General features: G+C 60.7%; 1 protein-coding gene across 6 annotated transcripts in view; it reads right to left on the bottom strand.

Moving 5' to 3' along the window:
* Positions 1–2,001: 2,001 nt before the first annotated feature.
* The window catches only part of PRR5 (proline rich 5), a 50,802-nt gene continuing 28,427 nt past the window's right edge, over positions 2,002–24,376 (bottom strand). For 2 of the 6 annotated variants that reach the window (XM_081483958.1, XM_081483956.1), the window contains 7 exons: positions 17,947–18,027; positions 15,997–16,045; positions 14,656–14,713; positions 9,840–9,931; positions 9,397–9,537; positions 4,459–4,600; positions 2,002–2,973 (listed from right to left, as the gene is read on the bottom strand). In XM_081483958.1, coding sequence (XP_081340084.1) covers positions 2,495–2,973; positions 4,459–4,600; positions 9,397–9,537; positions 9,840–9,931; positions 14,656–14,713; positions 15,997–16,045; positions 17,947–18,027 — 1,042 coding nt within the window. In that variant the 3' untranslated portion in view covers positions 2,002–2,494. The remainder of the gene's footprint in view (positions 2,974–4,458; positions 4,601–9,396; positions 9,538–9,839; positions 9,932–14,655; positions 14,714–15,996; positions 16,046–17,946; positions 18,028–24,376) is intronic. The other 4 variants (XM_081483955.1, XM_081483957.1, XM_081483960.1 and 1 more) reach the window with 2 other exon arrangements.

Below are 24,376 nucleotides of genomic sequence, written 5' to 3'. Positions count from 1 at the left end.
AAACCAACAAAACACAAAAACAGTGAACAGGTCTCTTGAACCCCAGCCCTGGAGATGCAGACAGATGATCCACTCAAGAAGGGTCCCCTGCTAATCGACTTTCAGTTAACCACGGAACCAACATGTGCTGGGCATGAGCTGTGGCCCATGAGGGCTCAGTGGGAACAGGGTAGGGGGCCTACTGGCCGCACGGGCCTGCCTTCTCGTGGGGAGACAAGTTAATAATGAACTCATTTTGGCAGGAGGATCTCCCAAGAGCTCATGAAGCAAAACCTTTGCATCTCTCTTGGGCTCCAGGCAGATATATTAATAGTTTTTCCACTGTCTATCTCCAGTCTGCTCTTAAAGACAACCACGTGTTAAGCTTCTGGTCCTCAGCCCGTTTTCAGGCCTGAATTTCAGACTGACCAGTGTTGTGAATCGGTGGGGAAACGGGTGGTGGGGGTGGGGTGGGAGAGGAGACCATGGCTCTGGGGAGGGAGGCGGGCAGGTGACGGAGCAGACACAGGGCCACAGGCCAGCCTTGGTCACAGCTAGCCTGGAGCCTGGCCTGAGCTCCCTGAAGGCCAAAGTGAGACTTGGTCAGTGGTGCGACTTTCGGTGTTGAGTTTGGTTCTCGGAGGGGACACCTGGGTTTCATCGTGGACCAAGGCCCACACGTCTGTACGTGATAGTTCTGTGGATGTAGAAGCACCAGGAATACCTAGTCTTTGAATCTGAGTTCCCTGGTCCTGAGTTTTCATTTATAATTTACCAATTCATAGCAAGATGCTTTGATGCAGAGCACCTTGAACTTTTTCCCTACAAGGTTGAGTATAAAACATGGACATGCTCAAGGCCTACCTTGGCAGCCTGCCCCTTAATGGGGGGCGGCTCAGGGGCAGCCCAGGCTGGAGGCCCCGCCTGAGTGCCCCAGAGCTGCTGTGGGACCTGGGTTCAGCACCCACACCCCCTAGGCTTCTGTTTCCCCACTGCCGCGGAGGTGCGTCTGGCAGGTGTCTGGGGGTGCCCTTCCTCCCAGGGTGGAGCGACTTGTCAAACAGCTCAGAGGCTCCTACAGACAAAGGTCACGCCTGATCGTGGGGCCATGTGCCAGCCGGTGTCAGAGCCCCCAGAGATCAGATGGGCCTGGGGTGCTCAGACCTCCAGCGCTGGGGAGGTGAGGGCAGAACAGGGCCTGAGTGCCCCCCTCCACGGGCAGAGCGCAGGCAGCCAGCTCCCCACCTCGACCACCGCCCTCCGCCTGGTCCTTCAGTCTAGAGGGGACCCGGCCCATAATGCACTCGCCCTGTCCCAAGCTGGTCCCAGGCCCAGCCCGGGGTTCCGTACGGGAACTGGGAGCCAAATGGGCTGCTTCTGCGATCTCAGCCCCACCAGCCAAGCTGAGTGGCTACATCCCCGTTGGTTCCCGGACCAGGCACAGGCTCCAGGCCCCATCTCCCAAGCATGCTTCCCGAGGCTGCTCTCTCGGCCACTTGTTCCAGGGACCTTCTCAGTGCTGGAGTGGTCATGAGGCCCCAGGTGGTCAGGACGTCCCCAGATCAGACCACAAAGCTGAGCTCCTGCCCTGCCCGCCCCCTGGGCACCCCACCCTGGCCTGGAGCAGGGGCTCCTAGCTTGTTTCTCCCACCAGGAGACACTCATCCCCACTGACAGCTCCGCGTGCAGACCCCCAGGGGCTGATGCTTGCCTCCAGGTATCCACGTGGCAGCACCCATCACACCAGCTCACCTGCCTTGGGTCCATCCTGTTATCTGCTCGTACGTCACCCAGCCCTCACCTCCAACCAAAAACTGACTCCACGAGAGGGGAGCCCTTGGAATGGGTCACGGGTCTCCCCCTACCCCAGCCAGAAGGTCATCCAGCAGCTCAGAGCTGACCCGGGAACCTGTCCCCTCCAAGAACAGGAAGGGGAGGCCCTGGTGAGCTGGTGAGTGGCCTGGGGCTGAGGACTCTGCAAGGAGGTCCGCGGGGCCTGGAGTCGCACACACAACTCAGGAGCCAGGTAGACAGGTTTTATTCCACCCGACCCCTGCCCACGGCCGCCCCAGGCAGAGCGAGGGCAGGCTGCTCGGAGGATCCGGGGCAGAGTGGCACACAGGTGGTCTTGCTGTGGCCCCAGGCGAGTGGCAGAGGGAAGGTGGGTCAGCTACCCACCCTGGGTCACTCCAGGGGCCTGGCCAAGCTGAGGGGTTCACAGTCTCCGTGGTGTGGACACTGGAAGGCTGGGGTGCGGGCCATGCCCACAACACGCACACAAGGCTGCCCAGCACCCGCTGGGGCCTTGACGCCCCAGAACAAAGGTGCCCGTGGGTGGCGAGGTGGGGTGGGTTGGTGGTGTGGTGAATCTGGGGGTGGCAACAGTCTTACTGACAAAGACAGGAATGCCCAAGTGGCCGAGGTTGACAGGAGTCCCGACGGGAGAGTAGAAAACGCTCGCGCTCACGCACCGTACACACACGTGGGGTCGGGAGAAACACACGCGAGGCCGGAGTCACACGACGCTCTGCCGGCCCCCCGCCCCCTCAAACTCGGACGTGCCTGAGCCGCCGCCCCGGCCAAAGTCAATGAAGATCCCCTCCGAATCCGAGTCGACCGATTCCAGGATTTGGTCGACCAGGTTCTCGGGGCTGGAGGAGGCCGGGGAGCCGCGGGCCGTGCCCGGGCCGGGCTTCGGGGGCTGGGCCGGAGGGTACAGTCTGCTGGGGCAGGGCCCCGACGGGGGCGACGACGGGGAGGTGCCGAAGGCCCCAGCGGGCCCTGGGCCTGGCGTGTCGGCGAAGCCCTGGGGCTCGGGACAGGACGTCATCTCAGAGACTGAGTGCCGGCGGATGCCCGCGCCGCCCGCCGCCGCACCCTCGGCCTCGTGCTCCGCCACGGGGTTCAGCAGCGGCGTGTTGTAGCTCTTGGAGCGGACCACCGGGTTCTTGGCCAGGACGTCCCCCGAGCGGGAGCGCCGCAGGTAGTGCTTCTCTGCGGAGAGACGGAAGGAGAGGGTGTCATCAGGCCCGGCCAGCCAGGCGCGGGGGAGCCCGGGCTCGCGCACCCACTGCGCCCGGCTCTGCACCGAGTGGCCGCTCCAGGCAGGGAAGTCGGGGCTCTGCCCCAGCGGACCCTGTGGCCATCCCTGGGGCGGGACCCCTCAGCCTGGACGGGGCGGGGCTCGACGGAATCGCCCGTTTACACACGTGGACCTGGCGCACGGGCCTCCGCGTCCCCACCCGCGGGAAGTCACCTGGCCCAGGCACTTGCTACGAAGCGGACAGAGCCCCTACCCTCAGAGCTGCGGTCCTATTGTGTGTGTGTGGGGGGGGGTGGTAGTGGGGGAGACTAGAAACCCCTTTTGGGGGCCACAGCTCAGGCAGCGGCAAACACTCAGACGGGGCAGCGGGTGAGGGCAGAACTGGGGTTTATTCTGAGCCCCGGGGTGGGGTGGGGGAGACCCCGCAGTGGGAGCAGACGGCCATGGGGGCGGGGCTCAGGGTCCCCCGCCCCGCTCAGGGCCTGCGGTTCCACGCAGCGACCACCAGGTGGCAGGGCTGAGCGTGGCCAGCGGCCCAGGGGCCGTTCTTGGACCACAGGAGACAGGCTCCCTCCTGGCCTGGCAGGGGTCTCGGGGTCCAGGGCCGCACGAGCCAGGGCGGCTCAAAGCTCTCCTCCAGCTGCTGGGGCTCACCTGAGCGGAGGCATGCCGCTGGGCAGGTTTCAGATCTGCAGGTGGGTGGGCCCTCTGGACGAGAGATGAACCCTCCTACAGCTGGCCCCGGGGTCCTCTTCACCTACCTCGTCCCAGGCCCGGGTCCTCCCTGCCCTTGAGCCCCTGGCCTGGCCTTCCCTGAGCTCCTTGCCCATGGCGTGGGTTACATGTCACCTGGCAGGGGTCACCCTGGGCACTCATCTAGGGATGGTTTCTTCACTGGTCTGCCTCCCCTGGTGGCAAGAACCCTTGACAGTGGGGTGTGGTCCCCCCTGAACCCCAGGACCAAGAGCAGAGGCTGGCGCCCAGCAGGTGCTCAGCAGAGGGTGCTGACAGAACAGGGCCAGGCAGCCCCAGGACGCCCATCCCATAACCCCTCCACACTCCCTGGGAGCCCCCAAATAAGCTGGGATTTCTTGGGCTCTGGGCCACTGCATGTGCTGGGTCCTCTCCTTGCAAAACCCCCGACCCCAGGACTGAGCATGAACGTGACTTCTGGGGGGGATCTGGGGGCCTCTGGGGGGCCCTCAGAGGAGTCACGGCAACACCACTAGTGCTGTCTGCCCACTAGGGCAGCCCTTAAAGGAGGGACCCCCCAGGTGACCCACCCCGTGTGCCACACGGCCGGTGGGTACTAGGGGCAGACCTGCTGCGTCTGCACCTCTGGTTCGGTGTGGCCTTTCACTGGAGGCTGGGGTTCCCAGGCAGAGGTGTGGATGGGGCCAGGGGCCACCCCGCCCTCCACCCCAGGCCCAGGCGACCCCTACCCAGGATGCAGGAGTGTGTGAAGGCCCCCTCGCCAGAGTAGAGGCCGTAGGTGCCCAAGTAGGGCGACACCACCTTCTGGATCAGCGTCTCCAGGCGCAGGTAGTCCTTTGTCACACCCCGGGACTCGTGCACCCCCTGCGAGAAGGAGGGGGCGGCAAGGTCATTGGTCAGCCTGTCCCCCACCTCCCAGCCCAGCCGGGTGCCGCTCAGAGGCCACCACGAACGGTCTGATCCACCCTCTCTCTCCAGTCCTGGGCCCCATGGCAGGGGCCACTGCACCGTCCCTTTCCAGCTGTCTCTCCAGTTGGAACCTCTAAGCCGCTTTCTGCTTCAACGCCCTCGTGGCTGCCCACTGCACAGAGCAGCCGGTGTGGCTGGGAGGCCGCGATGTTCGTGGAAAAGGCTCTGAGGCCAAATCAGGCCAGGTACCCTGAAACCCCGACCCTGGACAGCTGTGTATCCCCTTCTGTGAGATGGCATCCCAGAGGCTCTGGGCAGTCACTGGGGCCAAGCTCATCACTGGGGGCCCCCACCCTCACCCACTTGTCCCATGGAGCACTGCAGGCAGGCAAGGCTGCCCCCAGAGGCCGGGCCCGGGTCCAGGTCCGCATCCAAGCTGGGCAGTCAAGCCCTGTCCATCTGATAGCCCCCTCCCATGCTGCCAGCTCCCGTCCAGCTCCTCCCAACACCTCCCCTCACTCGGAGCTTTGAAGGGCTCTCCAGCTGCTCCCATTTCATTGAAACCAAGGCTCGAGGAATGAGGCTGCCCACGGGACAGCCTTGGTCTTGCCCGCCCAGCTGTGAGCTGTCGGGGGCGGGGGGCAGGCTCTGGGTCCTCAGCACCCCCGGCAGAGGGCTGGGCACACAGCAGGATTTAGTAAGCGCTGCTGAATGAAGGATGTTTCCGAATGAATGGATCATTCTCAAAGGACTGCCAGCAGTTGAGAAACAAGATACACCCAGGTTAACGTTAAATGATGGTTCAAAATGGGAACAGAACCCAGCTCTATGCTGCCTACAAGAAAGCCACTTAAAGGGTAAGGACATACAGAGAGAAGTGAGGGAACGCAGGAGATTATACGGGGTAACAGATCACAGCTCGCCGATCACGGCAGGAGAAGCCATGTCAATTTCAGACAGGACCGACTTCAGACCAAAGAAATTTGGCAGGAATAAGGAAGATCATTAGCTAACAATAAAGAGGTTGTTTCTCCAAGTTGATACAACAATCCCTGATGTGTACACACCTAAGGACAGAACAGGAAACTACGGAGTCCAAAAGTGACAGCGCTGCGAGGAGAAACAGAGGAATCCTTTCCCACAGCTAGAGACTCCAGCACTGCTCTCAGAAACAGATCCAGCAGCGAGAAAGCCAGGAAGGACACAGGCGGACTCAACACCACCATCAACCAGCTGGATATAATCGACATCTACGGACAACTTTGCCCAACAGCAGAATCCACACTCTTCTCAAGCTCACATGGGACATTCTCTAAAACAGACCGTATTCTGGGCCATAAAACACACCTCGACACATCTGTAAGGACAGAAATCAATGTCTACTCTCAGACCACAGAAGAACTAAACCAGAAGCGGAATAACTGATAATCTCCAAATACACAGAGATGAAACAACTCACTTCTGAATAACACATGGGTCAAGGAGGAAATCTCAAGACATATTTTTAGATATTTCGAATTAAATGAAAATGTAACATCCAAATTTATGGGCTGCATCAAAAGCAGTGCTTAGAGGGAAATTTGAAGTACTGGATGGATACATTAGAAAATAAAGTCTAAAATCAATCATCTAAGCTTCCCCCTTAGAAATTAGAAAAAGAAGCACATGCTCAATCCAAGGCAAGCAGAAAAAAAGAAATAGAGCAGAAGTCAGCGAAATGGAAAACAAAAACGGGTAGACAAAAGCAACAAAACCAAAAGCTGTGAAAAGATCAATAAAATCCACAAGCCTCTAGCCAAGCTACTGAAGAACAAAAGAGAATATAAAAATGACTAATATCAGAAATGAAAGAGGGGAAGACTTCCCTGGTGGTCTGGTGGTTAATACTCGGCTTTCAAGGCAGGAGGCATGGGTTCAGTCCTTGATTGGGGAATTAAGGTTGTGCATGGCAAAAACCAAACCAAAACAAACAAAAGAGTCCCCACAAATAAACAAACAAAACAGAGACATGAAAGAAGGAACATCTTATCACAGACCCCACAGTGATGTGTGCTCAGTCGTGTCCGACTCTTTGCGACCCCATGGACTGTGGTCCGCCAGGCTCCTCTGTCCAAGGGATTCTCCAGGCAAGAACACCGGAGTGGGTTGCCATTTCCTCCTCCAGGAGATCTTCCCAACTCAGGGATCGTACCTGCATTGGCAGGCAGATTCTTCACCACAGAGCCACCTGGGAAGCCCTATGGATGCCCCTAGAAGTCATCCAGATGAACATGGAGGAATTGTCCCCGCCCCCAGCCACAGCACCGAGGGGTGAGGATGTTACCGCTGAGCTATGCCTGGCCGTTGCACAAACCGTATGTCCCTTCATTCCCGGGACTTGTTTACGAAGTCAGGTTCTGCTCCCCACTGCACAGAGGAAACAGGGCCCTGGGGCTGTGCTATTTGTGTGAGCTCAGAGGCAGGGCTTCTTCCCTGGTGGCTCCGACGGTCAGGAATCTGTGCCATGTGGGAGACACGGGTTTGATCCCTGGGTGGGGAAGATCCCCTGGAGAAGGGAATGGCAACCCACTCCAGCATTCTTGCCTAGAGAATCCCATGGACAGAGGAGCCTGGCAGGCTCCAGTCCATGGGGTAAAAGAGTCAGACACAACTGAGTGACTAACTCTTTCTTAGTTTCCCTGGTGGCTCAGGTGGTAAAGAATCCGCTGCAATACAGGAGACCCAGTTTTAATCCCTGGGTCGGGAAGATCCCCTGGAGAAGGAAATGACTTTCTTTCAGATGCAGGGCTGCTATTCAGCTTCCGGACCCATGAGAAGGAACTGCGACTCTACAGGTGGAACTGAGAAGGCCAGGGAGCTCAGGACGCTTGGAAAACACAGTAGGCCCCCAGCTGGGGCTTGAAAACCGGAGTCAAGTTCACTGCAGGGCTGGGACAAGGCCATGCAAAGTGGAGGCCAAGGCAAGGGCAAAGGGCTGAGGCTGGCAGCCAGGCGGGGCCCGACGACACCGGGAAAACAGGCCCAAGCCCAGAAGGCACACCAGGCACAGTGACCACCAGGGGGAAGCACTGCCCAGGCCTGGCCCCAACCCGGGTGCTGCTCCTGGGGTCAAAGCGGAGTCACTCAGTCATGTCTGACTCTTTGCCACCCCGTGGACTGCAGCCCACCAGGCTCCTCTGTCCATGGCATTCTCCAGGCAAGAATACTGGAGTGAAAAAAATAATAATAATAATAAAAAGACAAAAACAAAAAAAAAAAGAAAAGAAAAAAATAAAAAGAAAGAAAGAAAAGAATACTGGAGTGGGTTGCCATGCCCTTCTCCAGGGGAGCTTCCCAACACAGGGATTGAACCGGGGTCTCCCGCACTGCAGGCAGATTCTTTACCATCTGAGCCACCAGGGAAGCCCTCCTGGGATCAAAAAAAGAAAAGAAAGTGAAAGTTAGTCACACAGTCTTGTCTGACTCTTTGCGATCCCATAGACTGTAGCCTGCCTGACTCCTTTGTCCATGGCATTCTCCAGGCAAGAATACTGGAGTGGAAAAAAAATAATAATAATAAAAAGACAAAACCAAAAAAACAAAAAGAAAAGAAAAAAAAGAAAGAGAAAAAAGAATACTGCAGTGGGTTGCCATCTCCTTCTCCAGGGGATCTTCCCAACCCAGGGATCGAACCTGGGTGTCCTGCATTGCAGGCAGATTCTTTACCAGCTGAGCCACTAGGGAAGCCTGGGATCAGGTGACGCCTTATTCCTCGGCTGGAAATCCCAGTGTCGTCACTTCCTGCCCCCAAGAGCAAGCACCACGGAGGACTCGGCACTGGTTTCTTCCCATCATCCTTGAACTTTCCCCCAGGGAGGTGGTCCTACTCCATCACACAGATGAGGAGACAGGCCGAGAGATGCAAAGTCCCTCCAGCTGCTCCCTGCCCCTCCTCCACCCGGGGCAACCCAGCCAGTTCAGTTCAGTCGCTCAGTCATGTCCAACTCTTTGCAATCTCATGGACTGTGGCACGCCAGGCCTCCCTGTCCATCACCAACTCCCAGAGCTTGCTCAAACTCATGTCCATCTCATCAGTGATGCCATCCAACCATCTCATCCTCTGTCGCCCCCTTCTCCCGCCTTCAACAGAAAACTGGATCAACAGGCCTGCCCATCAACAGAAGCCCAGCCAGGCTGGACCTAAATCCCCCTGAAATCCCAACAACAGGCCTGGCACCCTGCTTCACCGCCAGGACAACCACCGGTTCCCACCGAGTGTAGCCCCTGGACCTTTCAGCCCTCCAGGTTTATCAGCCCCTTCCTGGCTCTGGAATCTTCAACCAGCTGCCCTGCATCTCCCCTTGACCAACCTCACAGACCCTGGCTTAGGAAGACTTTCATGTGCGTGTGAACTGGGTTTGGAGCCTGTCAGGTGGGGTGGTTGACGGTGCTCCCCGAGCTGGGACAGTAAGGAAGCCGGCACGCTGTAGGGTCCCGTGCTCGCCACAGGGTACAGCGGTTTGCAGAAAGGTCCAACAGCAAGGTCTAGAATTGCTGTGGGGAGTGGGAGGCGGTGGTCCCCAGCCCCGCTGCCCCCCGGGGACCCTCCGTCCACACACGCCGGCTCCCCGAGGGGTCCCAGACGGGCCTCCTCCTCTGCCCTGGCAGCTTCCCCTCCCTCCCAGGTTCTTCCTGAGGAGCCCCGCTGGGTCGGGCTCACGTGGACAAGCTCCGTGACTCAGGCTCGGTCCCCAGTGCCTGGACGCACCCACCTGCAGTACCAGCAGCATCTGCACGATGGCGGGGGGCACCCGGGCATGGGCCCGGGCCAGCGCGTCCTCCAGCTTCACGCCCAGGGTGATGGTGTTCCGAAAGTGCAGCAGGGCCAGCTGGCGCACCGACGGCTCCTTGCCCTGCAGACACCGGGACAGACCCGCTGACCCCCAGGCTCCCGTCCACCCTGCCCTCTTCCCCAGACGACCCTTGTTCCGAGGAGAGGGCTTCCTTGGGAGAGGGAGGGGTGACCGTCACACACAGAGACCCTCCTGTGTGCGGGCTTCTGAGCATCGCTCAGGGCTTCCTGGGGTCCTGGGGAGGGAGTGGCCTTCCGTCCATCTCGGGAGGGGGCGGCAGGTGCTGGGAGGTGCCCGCGTGCGCAGGCGCGGACGGCCCACAGGGAGCGGAGGCGCGCCCACCGCCAGGTCGGGCCGCTCACCTGCACGGGGTAGAAAACTGCCTGCAGGGTGGGCAGCACGTCGCTGAAGAAGAAGTCCCAGGTCTCCGCCAGCGAGTCCAGCAGCTTCTGTCCTGTGGGCACAGGGACCGTCACCCCACCCCAAGGCGCCGGCAGACACTTCCTGTCTTCCCAGGCAACGCAACACCTCCTTGCACGCGGGGGAGAGCGCGGTCCCCGGAGCTGACGGGGCTCTGGAGGTCCCCCCACAACCCACCGGAGCGATGGAGCCGGGACCCCTTGCTTCTCCTCCTGGTGCCTCAGCCTCCCCACGAAAACAGCGGGGCCTGGGGGGCTTCCCTGTGGCCCAGGGACTGGCTCCCACTGCAGGGGGTGTGGGTTCGATCCCTGGTTGGGAAACTAAAATTTGCAAACTGTGCGGTGCAAGCCAAAAAAAAAAAAAAAGAAAGGCCTGGCTGGGGGCGCTGTTAATACTCCTCTCCCAGAGCTGATGGAAGGAAACCAGACGAAGCAGGGCCTGGGGCAGACAGGGTATGCGGGTGTGTGTTCCTGTTTCCGCCACACACAAGCCGCCAGGTGCTCCACTCACACGCTCCTCTCATCCACTGCCCCCCACCACCTTGTTGGTCTGTCTACCCAACAGACACTCATAGGGCACCTACACTGTGCCAGGCCTGGCACCAGGGACTCAGCGGAGTCCCGAACTGCCCGAGTCCCACCACGTTGACAGACAGCAGTGGTCCTGGCTGGGGGGTGGGGGGGTGGGGAGTGACCCCATCAGGCAGATGAAGAGCTGGGCTTCAGAGAGGGTCTCTCCCTTCAGGGCCCACGTCCCCACCACCTGGGGCTGCCTGGGGTGGGACCTGGGGAGCCAGGGTGACAGCCTTCAAGAGCTGAAACCTGTCCCAGGTAGGAGGGAGTCAGGCAGGGAGGGCTTCCCGGAGGAGATGCTAGCCAAGCTGATTCAGAACAGTTTTGCCTGGTGCTCTGACACCCTCGGCACAGAAACCACAGAGGCAGACGTGCGGGAAGCAGGCATTTAGACAATGGGAAGGAGCGACTCCAGCCACAGGGTGGACAGATCCTCAGGGGAGGGACATTTTGAGGTGCCCCCGCGCTGGCTCTGGGCATCCCCCGGAAATGCCAAGTGCTGAACCCTTAGCCCTTCTGCCTGGAACAAGCGGAGAGCTGGGGTGAAGGCTGCTGGCTGAGGACGAGCAGGCCGCCGGGGTATGTCACTGAGGCCTCTGCTGCTGGCCGGGACCCCCACCGGGAAGCCAGACCAACTGTCGGCGGGGGACACACGGGCATGGTGGATGGGTGTCCCTGGGAGCCGAGCGGCCGGGGCTGCAGATTGCAGGTTGGCCAGCCTCCCAGACCGCACCACCCACACCCGACTCCTGGAGGTTTTCCTGGGAACCAGGTTGGTGAAGGGCCCTTGCCTTTTCAGTTCCCTTTCCCTGGGTTCTGGGGTCCCCCTCCCCACCTGTAAAGTTCCCTGGTCTGTGGAGGTGCAAGGCTTGCAGAGGGCAGCCTGGCGGGGGGTCTCTGCATATGACCTGTCTGCTTGGTGGCCAGTTCCCGGTCTTCCCCGGGGGCCCCACAGCTGGCTGCATGGAACCCAAGGCGGAGGGTGCCCACCCCGAGGAGCTTGGCCTGCACACAAAGGTCCCTTGAGGTCCCCGCCGTCGCCGGCGAGAAGAAAGGCGGCTCAGTTCCCGGGCGGCCGTGGGGCGGCCCTGGGCGTGCGCCAGACCGGCGTCTGGCGGAAACGCAGCGGGAAAGGAGATCTTATAAAACCGAGCGTGGGCCCGGGCGGAGCCGCACGCAGACCAGGAGTCAGTAGGCTCGGCCCCGACTCTTGGCTGGGCGCCCTGCTGCCCAGGGACTGGGGGTGGGGGGCGCTGGGGTTGTCAGCGGTGAGGCAGGCATGTGGCGTTAATGCCCGGGCCCGAGGGCCCCCCATCAGCCCAAGCCTCAGCGTGGTCCTCTGTGAAATGGGCGTAATCCACGTGTCCATGCTCAGTAGGCTGAGCGCTGCCACACAGTAGGCGCTCGCTGTTAGCCTGATGCTGACCGGTGGGCCTCTGTGGTTTGCAGCCAACTCAGCAGGACCTGGACTGCCCAGGGGCTGTACCCTTGAGCCGGTTCTGGGATGGGGGTTTGGTCAGCCTGTTTGCTTCCTTTGGTTTGATCATGCAGGCCCCAGAGACAGAAAAGGGCTGGGCTGACCTCAGCTAAGGTCTCAGCCCAAGGCAGTGAGACCCTGGGGACAGCAGTGACCCCAGGGCAGCTGGAAAGGCCACCTCAGGGGCTCAGAGGTGAGCACGTGAGGATGACTGCAGTGGAAGTGGGTGGCCTGACCTATAACAGGCCGGGATTCCTGCAGGACAAGGCCGAGTCCAAGGCCTGGAGCCTATGCAAGGCCCCGGGGTCCCCCTCAGAGACCCTGAGTGTCTGCTGAGAAATTACCCCAGCTGCAGCTGAGCCCATGGAACTGCCACCTTGAATGCGTTCCCTGGAGGGAGGCTGCCATTTCAAGGCCTCTCCAGGCTTCCTACGTTTCCAGGAATCAGTCTGCTTGGGAGTGACGTTCAAGGCCTCACTGGAGGCTGGAGTGGGCAGGTGGCAAGGCCCTGGGGCTGCCCTGCGTGGGGCCACCTGCCTCCCAGCAGAGGCATGGGCTGAGGACATGGCTTGCCATAGGGAGCTATCTTTGGGATTTAAACTGGGGTAGAAGGCAGTGGGGTGGGGTGGGCTCCCAAGGCTGCCTCTCGGGGTGTGGCTGGCCCCTGTCCTCACTGCATGGGCTGAAGGAGGACAGATGTCTTCCTGAAAAGACCACGTTTCAAGGCCTGACTCCATGCAGCCCTCCCTGACTGCCAGGTGGAACCAACCCTCCCTTCTCCAGGGCCTACCTTCCTCCTGACACTGATCACACTGGACTGTTGCTGTCTGCTCCATGTCTGTGTGCCCAGCTGAGCTGTGAGCCCCTGCCAGGCAGGGCCCAGGTCCACCTCCAGCTCCCCAGAGGCCCCCCGGAGCCTGACCTGTAGTGAGCGCGCTGATGGAGTCTGTCTAGCCCCCAACACTGAGGTGGGGACAGCGGGAAATGATGTGTCTGTGGCTGGCTGGGGATTGGAGGCCGGGCCGTCTGGCCCCCAGCCGGGGGCTCCGTGCCTGTCCCCGAGGCCAGGGGAGGCTGGACGGGGTTAGTGCTCCCTGCCGGGCGGCCTGGCGGCCACGGCCACGGCCACCATGGGCAAGACTCCACCAAGCTGCACAAAGTGCCTCTTCTCCAAAGGGCCCAGCTCCCTTGGGCCGGAGCTGGTGGGAGGGCAGGCACTGCTGGAATGTGCCGAGTCAGGAGAGAAGCATGGGAGGGCCCCTCCCAGCAAATCCTCCTGCCGGCTCAGGTGCCACCTCCTCCAGGAAGCCCGCCCAGATCCCCAATGGCCTGTGCCTCCTGTCCCCATGTCTGTGGTTCTCACAGCCCTTCTCAGGCTCCTGTCTTGGCCGTTTCCACCCGACAGACACAGGGCTGGTGCAGAAGGAACACAGGACACAGCTCTGAGTTAATGCTGAGTGCCCCAGGCCTCAGTCTCCACCTCTGTGAAATGGGCTAAGGCCCTGGCTTTCCAGGGTCAGTGAGGATGCGAGGAAGAACCTGGAGCAGCAGAGAAAGGAGTGCAGATTTGGGTGCCAGGCTGCCAGGGAGGGGCTGTGTAGCCCGGGCGAATGACTCAGCCCCTCTGTGCCTCAGTGTCCCCAACGTTCAGTGGCGACAACAATGGAACCTTTTGCACGGGTCTGTCGGGTAATGCAGGGCTTGGGCGATGGAAGCTCCTGGGATGAGTCCAGCACAAGGGAGCACATGTGGGGCTCAGGTCTGGCACAGAGGGGCCTGCCCCGCACAGGGCGGGGCACACAGCAGGCCCGCAACAGCACATAATCAGCCTGAGCCGGGTTCTCTGCATAACTCGGTTTCTCTCTACGCCAAGTCACCCCTACCAGGAGGCGTGCACCATGCATCTGTCACCCACCCAGCCCACAAACACGGGGAGCCCAAGGTTTCTGGGACCTGGCCTGTCCTTCCAGAGCTCTGGGCCCGTCAGGAGCCTCCCTCTCCTAGCTGAGGGCTGCTGTGGGCAGAGAGGCCAGCTGTGACTCCTGGCCTGATCCCTAAAAGGGCAAAGGGGATATGCTCTGGACCCGGATGCCCTGGGTTCCAATCCCACCTCCACCTCTTACACGCACTGCGGCTATGGATGAATTGAGGGCCACTGCTGCCCTGTCCCCAGCTATGAAATGGGTACATTGACCCAGAGGCCTCACAGGGTGGGTATGAGCAGTGTGAGAATACTCGCCCAGAAGGCTTGGTGCCAAGCCTGGGCCCCAAACCTCGGCCGGGAGCCCAGGTCAGCTGCTCCTCCGGGAGGCAGCTGCCCGCTCTGCCGTGTCCCGGGTCTAGACCACTTCCCTTCTGCTCCTCAAAGATCCTGATGTCTCCCAGGCTGCAGGGACGGGATTCACAGGGGCCTGAGGGCCTCGTGGGCAGTGAGGTGAAGCAGAGGCCTTCTCCACGACATCCTTCGGCCCTCCAGGGCCCCCATGAAAGTCCCTTCCCATGGGGACCCCATCAAGGTCCCTTCCCATGATCAGATCTTGGCCCTGCTGCCCTTGAGGCATTGCTTCTGCACCTCTGAGCCCCCTAACCTGGGAGGACCACCCCACCTCCCCAGAGCCCCAGGTGGAGTCCAGGTGAAGCCAGGGTTCCCAGGGGCCATGCCCTTAAGCAGCCGGCACCCACTCTTGGCAGTGAGGCTACCAGACTCACCCTCGTAGAAGCGGATCTTGTCTCGCAGGATCACCATGCCTTTCGTCAGCAGCTGGTTCTGCAAGGCACATGTGGAGATGCCGTCACCGCCCTGGAGGGGGGACCCGGGGCCCCCAAGACTTCTAGCAGGCAGCCAAGACCCCGAAGGGGAGGGGCTCACCGACAACCCACAGCCCACCTGCTCCAGAGCTGGGACCTCAGCTCTCCCAGTGGACACGGGCGACTGACCCAACCGGGTTGTCCTGAGACAGAAGCCCCCTGAACCACCCTCGAGTGACACCATGTGGACTTCACAACAGCTGGAGCAGCCAGAGCGCGGAAGCAATCCGGGGGCCGAGGACCGATGAACAGTCCCAGCACACGAGGGAACATTACTCAGCCGTAAAAAAGGAAGACAAGGTCCTGACACAGGCACAACGTGGGTGAACCTCAAAAATGCTGTGCTCAGAGAGGCCAGACTAAAAGGCCACGGGCTATGCAATCCCACTGATGTGAAGTGTCCACAGGTGAATCCAGACAGAAAGATTAGCAGTGGCCTGGGGCTGCAGGGAGAGCAGAAGGGGGTGTGAATACAGGGTCTCCCTTTGGGGTGATGAAAAAGCCCTGGGATCAGACAGCGGGGACAGCTGTCTGTCCCCATGAGAAGAGCTGTGAGTATGCTGAACACCAATGAACTACACACTGTTCAGTGGACAGGCAGTGCAATGGATCAGTTTACACCTCAATAAAGTTGTTAAGTTAAAAAACCCACTCTAACCCAACTCTAAACCCACAGGATGGGGAGTAGCCCCAGGCTGGTTCTCACCTCCCCCTCTCCTGGAGGGGGTAGGTTGGGCACCTGAGCCTGCATGAGGACACCCCTGCCTGCATCACCCTGGCCTTCCTGCCTGTGTGACCTCAGGGGCCCTGGGGTCCAGTGCTCATTCTCTTTGCAGGCCTGTGGCTTCTGCAGCACCTGGGAAAGGGCGACCTCGCTGACGCTGGCGCCACGCTAACATTGTCACCACACGGCTCAGGGTGACACGGCCCAGGGCTTGCAGATGACTAACGCGTGGACTCTGGGGATCAACTCTGATCTTCCGGGAAGAGGCGGGCAACCAATCACAAATGTGACCTCGAGCCCCGTGCCAGGCAGGGCTCTGGGTCCTCACCTGCCTCTAATCGCATAACCTCCCCAACAACCCGAGCTGGCTGGCTGGGGAAACCGAGTCACGGCCAGGTAGACATCTCGAGCCTAGCGAGCCACGTACCCACTGGGAGCAGGCACCCCCTTCCCACCGCGTCCTTTCCGGCCAACTCAGGAAGCAACCCCGGGCCGGTCAGAGAGCAGAGAACACCCACCTGCAGGTACTCCGTGAAGAAGGACCCCAGCTCCGTCTTCAGCAGCTGCCTGTGGGGGTAGGGGAAGCAGGGGGGCAGGAGTTAGAGACCGCACGGTGCTGGGGAGGGTGGGGGCCGCCTGCCGCAGGAGACCAACCCCCTCGGCCCGGAGACCGGAGGATGTGGCTAGATGCTTCTCCAACACATACGAGTGGTTAATAACGCAAGGGAAGACGTTATCGGTCAGGTCAGGGAAAGACGGATCACCGTCTTTCACCAGGGGAACCCAATCCAGACCCCGACACCCGCCCCAGCGCTGTTAGAATCAAGCCCCCAGGCTGTAACACACGACGGTGAGAAGCTGGGGAAACCGATCCCTCACACACGGCTAGAAGGAACGCATGGCGCGGCCGCTGTGGACAACGGCTGGGCAGCTCCTCAAAAGGTTCAGTGTAGACCTGAGGTGTGACCCCCCCACCCTCGAACCCCAGTCTTAGGTGCAGACCCAGAAGCAATGAGAACAGAGGTCCATGCAAGGTCTCCTACATGGATGCTCCCAATAGCCGAAAGGTGCAAATCACACAAACATCCGTCAACACCGGACTGGGGAAACAAAAGGGCGTGTTTTTCATACAATGGGGTATTATCCGGCAGTAAAAAGAAATGAGGCGCTGATACCCACTCCAGCCCGGGGAAGAGCCCCAGGCGTGGAGGCGCATTGGGCTGAGGGCAAGAAGCAGAAGCCAAGGCCACGTGCATTACCGTGTGACTCCATTTATAGGAAACATCCGGGCAAACCCATGCAGACGAAGTGGCCTGAATCTCCCAGAGGCTGGAGGGGGGGGGGGTGATAGGGAGTGACTGTTAAGGGAGTGAATGCTTTTTTGTGGCGGCGTGTGGGGGGTGTGATGAAAATGTCCTGGAATTAAATAGCGGTGATAGTTGTACAAGCTGTTGAATGGACTAAAAACCACTCAACTGTACATGGTAAAAGGATAAATTGTACCTTAAAAAAACAAAAACAAACATATATGGGCTTCCCTGGCACCTCAGACAGTAAATAATCTGCCTGCAATGAAAGAGACCAGGTTCAATCCCTGGGTCGGGAAGATTCCCCGGAGAAGGAAATGGCCACCCACTCCAGCATTCTTGCCTGGAGAATCCCATGGACAGAGGAGCCTGGGGGGCTACAGTCCATGGGGTTGCAGAGTCAGACACGAATGAGCGACTAACACTTTGAAAGGCCATCTTAGGCCTTCAGGGTGGGGGTGGGGTGACCCTGTCCCAATCCCTCTCGTACTCCTGCCCCGAGCTGACGAGGAGGTTTGCTGCCTGTTTACCCCAGATATTCTTCTGCTGCAGGGACAGGGTGGCACCGGCTGGGGCACGAGAGAAAAAGAGCGCAGAAGTGGGAAATGCCTCCCTGCAGTGGCTGTGTGACCCTGGGCAAACCTCTGGGCCTCTCTGAGCTTCAGCCTCCTCCGCTACAACGGAGGACTAACACCTTAGCCTACTCAGATGCCCTCGAAGCTGGGCCGTCCCAGCTCCCGCACCCGAGTTCATTTCACAACTGTTTGCAGGAAATAAGGGGCGTTCAACTGGGCTGTAATGGCCTTTCTGGGAACAAAACTCCCATCATTAGGCAGGTGGGTCCTTCCTCTTTTAACAGAATAAATATCCTTCGCGATGCTCAACAGCAGCTGGGACTGTGGGCGGCATCTTGAGCCACTGTCCAAGTCCCTCCCCGTTTCCCCTGCAAAGCAGTCCTGGGCCAAGGTGGGGGGGGGTGTGAAGGCCACGGGACACGGCTGGGGTCATAGTCTACAGGGCCGTCACCGCCCACCTCAGCTCCAAGGGCGGAACCTGGGGGGCTGGGGGACCGTGGGGCCTGCCTGGGGACCCCCCTTCCTAGCACGGCCCTCCCACCACTCCCAGACCCGGGCCCGCATGACAAGACAGTCAGCCACTCACCGGACACCTTCGTTCAGGCTAAAAAGCTCCTGGTCGGGCAGCCCCTTGCGCTGGAAGACGGCGATCACCCCGTTGTGGATGCTGCGGGGGGTAGTGGAGGGGGAGGAGGGCTGCTGACCAGAGGCCCCGAGCCCCAGCCCACCTTCCCTCTCCTGTGGCGCCCCGCCCACCCCGCTCGAAGCTGGGCGACGGCCTCTCGCAGAGAAGGCAGGCCTGGAACACACAGATCGGCCGCCCCCGTGGGACCCCATCCGCCCCAGAGCCTCAGATCCCATCTCGAGCTCCAAGCCTGTCACCGGTCACCTCTCCTGGAGCTCCTGGGTACTTCTACATGCTCTACCTCTCTTCCTGTATCCCCGAGCCCTCTGCACCCAGGCCAGAAACTAGGGAACACCCTCTGATGGCCTCCTGTACCCCCAAATATAACTCTGTGCTTCCAGGTGCCCTTGAGCTGGCCTCTGGCCCCCTGAACTGGGTATCTGTGTTGTCTGCACCTGGCCCCAGTGGGAAGCTGCCCTCAGCACAGGGCCTTTGAATGTGTCCTTCCTTCAGGTCCCAGGCGGTCTCAGTGATTACAACCCATCGGGGTGCAGCTGTGTGTTTATCCGTGACTTGTTTGATCGACTGGCTCCCACCACTATCTGTAAACCTCAGAGCACAGGGCCCTGCGCGATTAGTGACTGTGTGCTCTCGCCTGGCTCAAAGGAGAGCCTGGTAAATGCTGTTCAGTCCCTAAGTTGTGGCCAACCCTGCCACCCCACAGACTGCAGCGTGCCAGGCTCCTCTGTCCTTCACTGTCTCCTGGAGTTTGCTCAGATTCACGTCCATTGAGCTGGTGATGCCATCCAGAAACCTCGTCCTCTGCTGCCCTCTTCTCCTTTTGCCTTTAATCTGTCCCAGCATCAGGGTCTTTTCCATGAGTCATCTAGTGACGTTCATCCTGATTCTCTCCGGCCCTCCAGATCCAACTGGTCCACCTATCTCTACCCCCAGATCTCTGCTACACCGTGTCTTTCCTTCACACTCACCCGACCTCTGACTGCACAGTCGGCCTCCTCACTGTACCCACTGCCACCCAGGGCCCTGCAGATACAGCCTAAGGCCTGAAAGTGGCATTCAAGTCTTGTCTGGAATGGTTCCTCCCCACCAGGCACTCCACACCCTAGTCTGACTGAGTACTGGTGCCATACCTTAGGATCTTTGTATCCATTTCTCCTCCCGGGGGCGGTGGGGTGGGGGCGTTCCTTATGCTATCTACTAGGTAAGTAGCTATTTACGCTGGAGCTTTGGCTCAGAGGCCACTGCCTCCAAGAAGCCCTCCTGACATCCTCCCTTTCCCATGCAGACTCACGTCCTGGCACTTTGCCATTTACTTCTATGTTAGTTCCTGCCACAGGCCACAAGCTCCCAAGGATGAGAACCAGGTCTGGATAGCTCCACCGCCCTCCACTCAGGACCCGGTTGCTGCTGTAAAGCTCAGCACTATTGGCTGCTTTTTGGTGTTTAGGGACAGCTGGACACCTGTTGCTGTGCATACCATGGAGCAGGCGGTGGCCACCAAGCTCCCGGAGCCTTTGTCTGCTCTCCCCAGCCCCACTGATCCTAGTAACATGGACTGGCCACCCATTTTGCAGATGAGGAAACTGAGATTCAGAGGGGCCAGGTTCCAGGAGGCCACCAAGTACACCCAACAGCTGCCCCTACTTTCTGTGGAGCCAGCAGTGGGCGGGCAGGGCTTCCGGCTCGCACCCTGGAAGGGGCAGGGCAGGGGCAGGGCCCACACGCCCCAGGTGGGTGAAGGCGGCTCTGAGCAGTGCAGGGACACACCTGGGGACCAGGCCAGGTGCCTCGTCCCCTGACCTGAGGCCCGACCACCCCGGGGCCTGCTGCTGGAATGCTGCTTATTCACGTGGCCAGGGCCACATGCCCTCCCACTTGTTTCCTGCCTGAGAAATGGGGGTCACAAGCATGCCTGCCCCCAGGCTGCCAGGAGGATGAAAGCCTGGCCAGGGCCGGGCCTCAGTGCGGTCCTGGCCGGGATCACGCTTGCTTCAGTCAGGAGGCCCGTGTGGACCCGGCCTACAGCTCTGACAACGTCAGGCTGTTCCCCATTTACAGGCTAAAAAAAGTAAGAGTCTGATGGGAAGTCGAATGGCCGCAGGAAGCCGGACTGCAGCTGCCACCCTGAAATCCGAACAGCCGGTACTCGCGCCCAATGGAACTGTGGGGGGTCAGCCCCTCCCAGTCCTGCCGGCGGCGGGAGCCCGGGGGCTGGCACGTGGGGCCCTGCGGGGCCTGGGCACTCCAGAGGCTCAGAGAGGCCTGGCTGGGTCCTCCCTGGGGCCTAGGGCTCCGTCAGGCCGAGGGGACGGCATGGGGGAGGCCTCGTCAGCCTCCCGGGCCTGGTCCTACTGTTTTCAGCAGCCTCTCCAAGTCCTTCCTCCTCCTCCAGTGAACCTTCCGGAGGGACCCCAGCCTCCTCTGGTCTGCCGCCCAGAGGCCACCCTAACCACGTGGCTTTGGATGGGAAGATCGGCTCTTGGGAGAAGTCTTCCCGAGGCCCTCGGGTGTCCAGCACCCGCTGGGTCACCTGCAGCCACCCCCACCCCGCCTCAGGCCTTTGTCCATGCTGTCCCCTCTCCTGCAGGCTCATCATGAAATCAGGACTCTCTCCCCTCCCACCTGTGTGGGGAATGTATTTGACCCTATCTTCTTTTGCAAGAGGAGAGGTCTGTCTGGTTTAGCACCTGCTCCCCGCAGCCCAGGCCTCACACCGCTCTACGTGTATCTGAGCAGCGCCCTGCCCAGGCCTGGGGTCCCCCTTGAGTTCCCCAGCCAGCCTGGCCTCCTGCTGTGGACCCCGATCCTTCCCTGCCCACCTCCAGCCCCCCAGGCTGGTCCCAGTTTGCACCCCAGCTCTGGGCTCCCCTGTTGCACACCTCTGCCAAGACCAGACCACTCCTGCCTCAGTTTCCCCATCCATACAATGGGACTCATATAATCACAGCCGCTGTAGGAGACGCTGGGGAACAGATAGCGCCCTGTGGGGTTACGTGTGTAACCCCATCATCAGAATTGCCTGTGGGGGTGGGGCGGCAGGGGGGTGCCCCTAGAAGCATCCATCACGGCTCAACCATCTGCCCCGGGTTTTTCTCCATCTCCTTGTAACCATGGCATGAGGTGGGGACTATGACAGCCCAAGCTGCAGAAAGAAACGGTGAGGCTCAGAGAAGTCAGGGGACGCCCAGCATCATACAACTTGATGCCTGGTGGGGCCAGAAAGGAGCCCGATGCCCACGGTCCTCCCACCCCACGCGAGGAGGAGGACAGGCAAGGAGGCCAGGCAAGGTCCTGCCCCTTCCCATTTCTCTGCAGCTGACCTTCCATGGTGTTTCTAAAGTTTTGAGTTGAGTCAAGAATAAAGCCCTGCTGGGATAGAGAGGAGACGGCAGGGAAAGAGGAGGGGAGTGGAGAGGCAAGGCCCTTGTGGGACTTCTCCCCCCAAACAGAAGTGAAACCCCAGCCCGTGGCCTCCCCGAGCAAGGCGGGCAGGCCCAGCGGGGACACCAGCAGTGGCCCAGTGGAAACAGCAGGCGGCCAGGGGCCCGAGTGGAGGCCGACCCATCACCTCCTCTTACCAGGAGGCCCTCTCCAGACCTCCTGCCCACCTAGGGAGACAGGACGGCAGGAACCAGTCTCAGCACCTGCCACCTGAACACGGGGCAAGGGGAGAAGCCCAGGACCCCTGGGTGAGGCCCCACAGCCCCCAGGACGGGGCCCAGACCTGCTGCAGGGCTGGCCGAGGGAGGAAGGGCTGATTGTGGGGCTCTGGGGGGACCTGCTTTGGCTGCCCTCGCGTGGGCTGGTGCCGGTGTGGGGCCGCGAGCAGGGGGGACCCCCAGCAGGGCAGGACCCTGGCTGCACCTCTCAGGGTAGCTCATCTGTCCGTGTAGGAAACCCTGGCAGAGAGCAAGCAGGCAACAAAGCCCTGGCAGGTCCCACAACACGCCTCCAGGGACTCCTGGAAAGCCTGGGGCCGTGGGCGAGGCCTGGAGGTGGAGGCCTGCCCCTTCTGGGGCCCCGTTCTGCTCCGGACCTGCCTCTGGAGCCTCAGGAAACAGAGAGGAGTGCAGGCCTCCGCTGGGTGCGCCCCTCACCCTCTTAACTGCCTGGTGCCCCAGACTGAGTAGGTGGGGGCGGCGGGGATGCCAAGCACAGGACCCAATGGCCTGCCCTCCCCCTCCCAACCACCGGTCATGCTGGAGGCTTCAGTCAACCTCCTTCGGCCCCCCAGAGACCCCCATGAAGTGGTGGCAGGAGCTCTGGACTAAGAACTAGACAGGCCCCCTCGCCTCCAAGCCTCAGTGTCCTCATCTGCAAGATGAGGGCAGGAGTCCCACCTCACAGGCTGCTGCAGGGAAGGAAGGCAGGCTCCTCCACACCCAGGGCTGGGACAGGGCCCGATACTGGCTAGGGGTGGGCACCCCCCTTGGAGGAACGTGGCGTTCAGGGCCCGGGAGGAGAGCTGGGCACAGGATGCTCTGCGCTCCCCGCCCCCTGCCTCGCCCCTCCAGGACCAGGGATGGGCAGACGAGCAAGGCGGGCTGCAGCCTCTGGGCTTTCACCGCCAACCCCGGCCCAGCCTGGCCCCAGTTGACACGAGCCCTGGGCCCTGGCTTCAAGTCAGACCAGGGTTCAGACTCAGCATTAGCAGGGTCTCTTGGTCAAGTCCCTCTCCTTCTCTGGCCTTGGTTTCTCTAAAGACCACCATCGCAGCCTTGGAGACGAGTTTGCAGGAGAGGACCCCACTCCTGCACTGCACGGGTTCCCACACCCGGAAGGCAGGCAGGCGCCCGGCTCAGGCATTTGGGCAAGGAGTAGGGCTCCCTAATGGTTTATACCCTCCGGCCCAAATGCAGGACTCAGGCCAGGGTTTGGGGGGCTCTGCCTGTCCCCTAGCTGGCCCCTCAGCTCAGGAACATGACCTTTGTGCAGCTCGAGGCCCCACACACACATAAGGGTCCAGACCGGGCAAGACACTAACTGGGGCCAGCACGAGGACAGACAGGGACCCACATGCCACCTCCGGGCCCCTGGGTAGAGGACGAGGGGCTGCGGGTGGGAGGTGACAGGTGAGGCACCCACCCCTCTGCAGAGCCAGCCCTGGGCCAGGTCTGGGGCACAAGCCTACCCCGGAAAGCAGCATCGGGGGCTTAGGAAACAGCTTCCAATGGTTCTGTTCTAGTTTCTGGTTCGTGAGTGCGGCCCAGTGGGCCAGCCCTCCACCCAGCGCTCCCCTGCACACCCACGGGAGAAGGGAGCGCGGTCCCCTGCTGTGTGTGGTCAGCGTTCACACTGCTGCATGGTTATGTTCTTCCCAGCACTGACCACCACCTGCTCGGGCCTCGTGGTTTTACCTGTGGCCCTGTTTACTTCCTGGCTCCCTTCCTTGACTCCCGACTCCACGCCTGGGGTTGGGACAGTGCCAGTGGGTGAATGAATGGACGAAGGAAGGAATGGCCAGGTGGACGCATGGATGCTACCGTCACGGGCACATGCTCTGTGTTTTGTTCCACATCTAGATGAGGACACAGAGGCCCAGGGAAGTCAGAGGACCGGGCCAGGTCACTGCAGTGGGTCTCCCAGAAATTCATGTCCTCCCAACGCCCTGGATCTTATTTGTAAACAGAGTCTTGGCAGATGTAATTAGTTGAGGACTCTGAGACAAAACCAGTCTGGTTTAGGGTGGGCGCTACATCCAAGGACTGGTGTCTTTATAAGAGGAAAGAGAGGGAAGTTTGGACACAGAGACACAGAGGACAAGACCAGGTGGAGACACACAGAGAACGGAGCGGCGTGGCCAGAGGCCAAGGAGCCACCCGGAGCTGTAAGAGGCAGGAAGGACGCTCGCTCCCCTGCAGCCTCCGGAGGGAGCGAGGCCCCGCGGACACCTGATTCTGGACTCCCGTGCTCCAGACTGGGAGAGAAGGACTTTCTGTTGTTTTGAGCCACCAGGTTCGTGCCAATTTTTTACAGTTGCCCTGGGAAACTAACATGGCCACACAGAAAAAGGGGGTTCACGTTGGACTCAAAATGAGGCATCCACAGCTCAGCAAGGCAGGTCCCCCACTGCCCCATGCCCCAAGGCTGTTGTCCTGGGGAACACTGCAAGGAGTTGGGGTGGGCCGGCAGGCAGGCGGCAGCCAGAAGAGCCCCGACCCCCTGGCAGTACCCGTGGAGCACCAGTGGGGAAGACCCTGCCCCTTCCTGACTCAGGGCTCTCTCTGCCAGGGGGAGGACAGCAGGCGCTGTGCTCTGTGGCGTCAGCACGGGCAGGCCTCCTGGTCCTCTCGGTGTGCCCCTCTAAATGGGGGTTGGGGGGGTGGTAATCGTATCTCCCTCCCCGGGTTATGATGGCGGCACGCAAAGT

The sequence above is a fragment of the Giraffa tippelskirchi genome, chromosome 4 (assembly GCF_054371585.1).
Source record: "Giraffa tippelskirchi isolate mGirTip1 chromosome 4, T2T-mGirTip1v1.2.pri, whole genome shotgun sequence".
In the NCBI taxonomy this organism is placed as follows: Eukaryota; Metazoa; Chordata; class Mammalia; order Artiodactyla; family Giraffidae; genus Giraffa; species Giraffa tippelskirchi.
The sequence above is the reverse complement of the archived record's forward strand: the minus strand, read 5'-3'. Positions and strand labels throughout refer to the sequence as shown.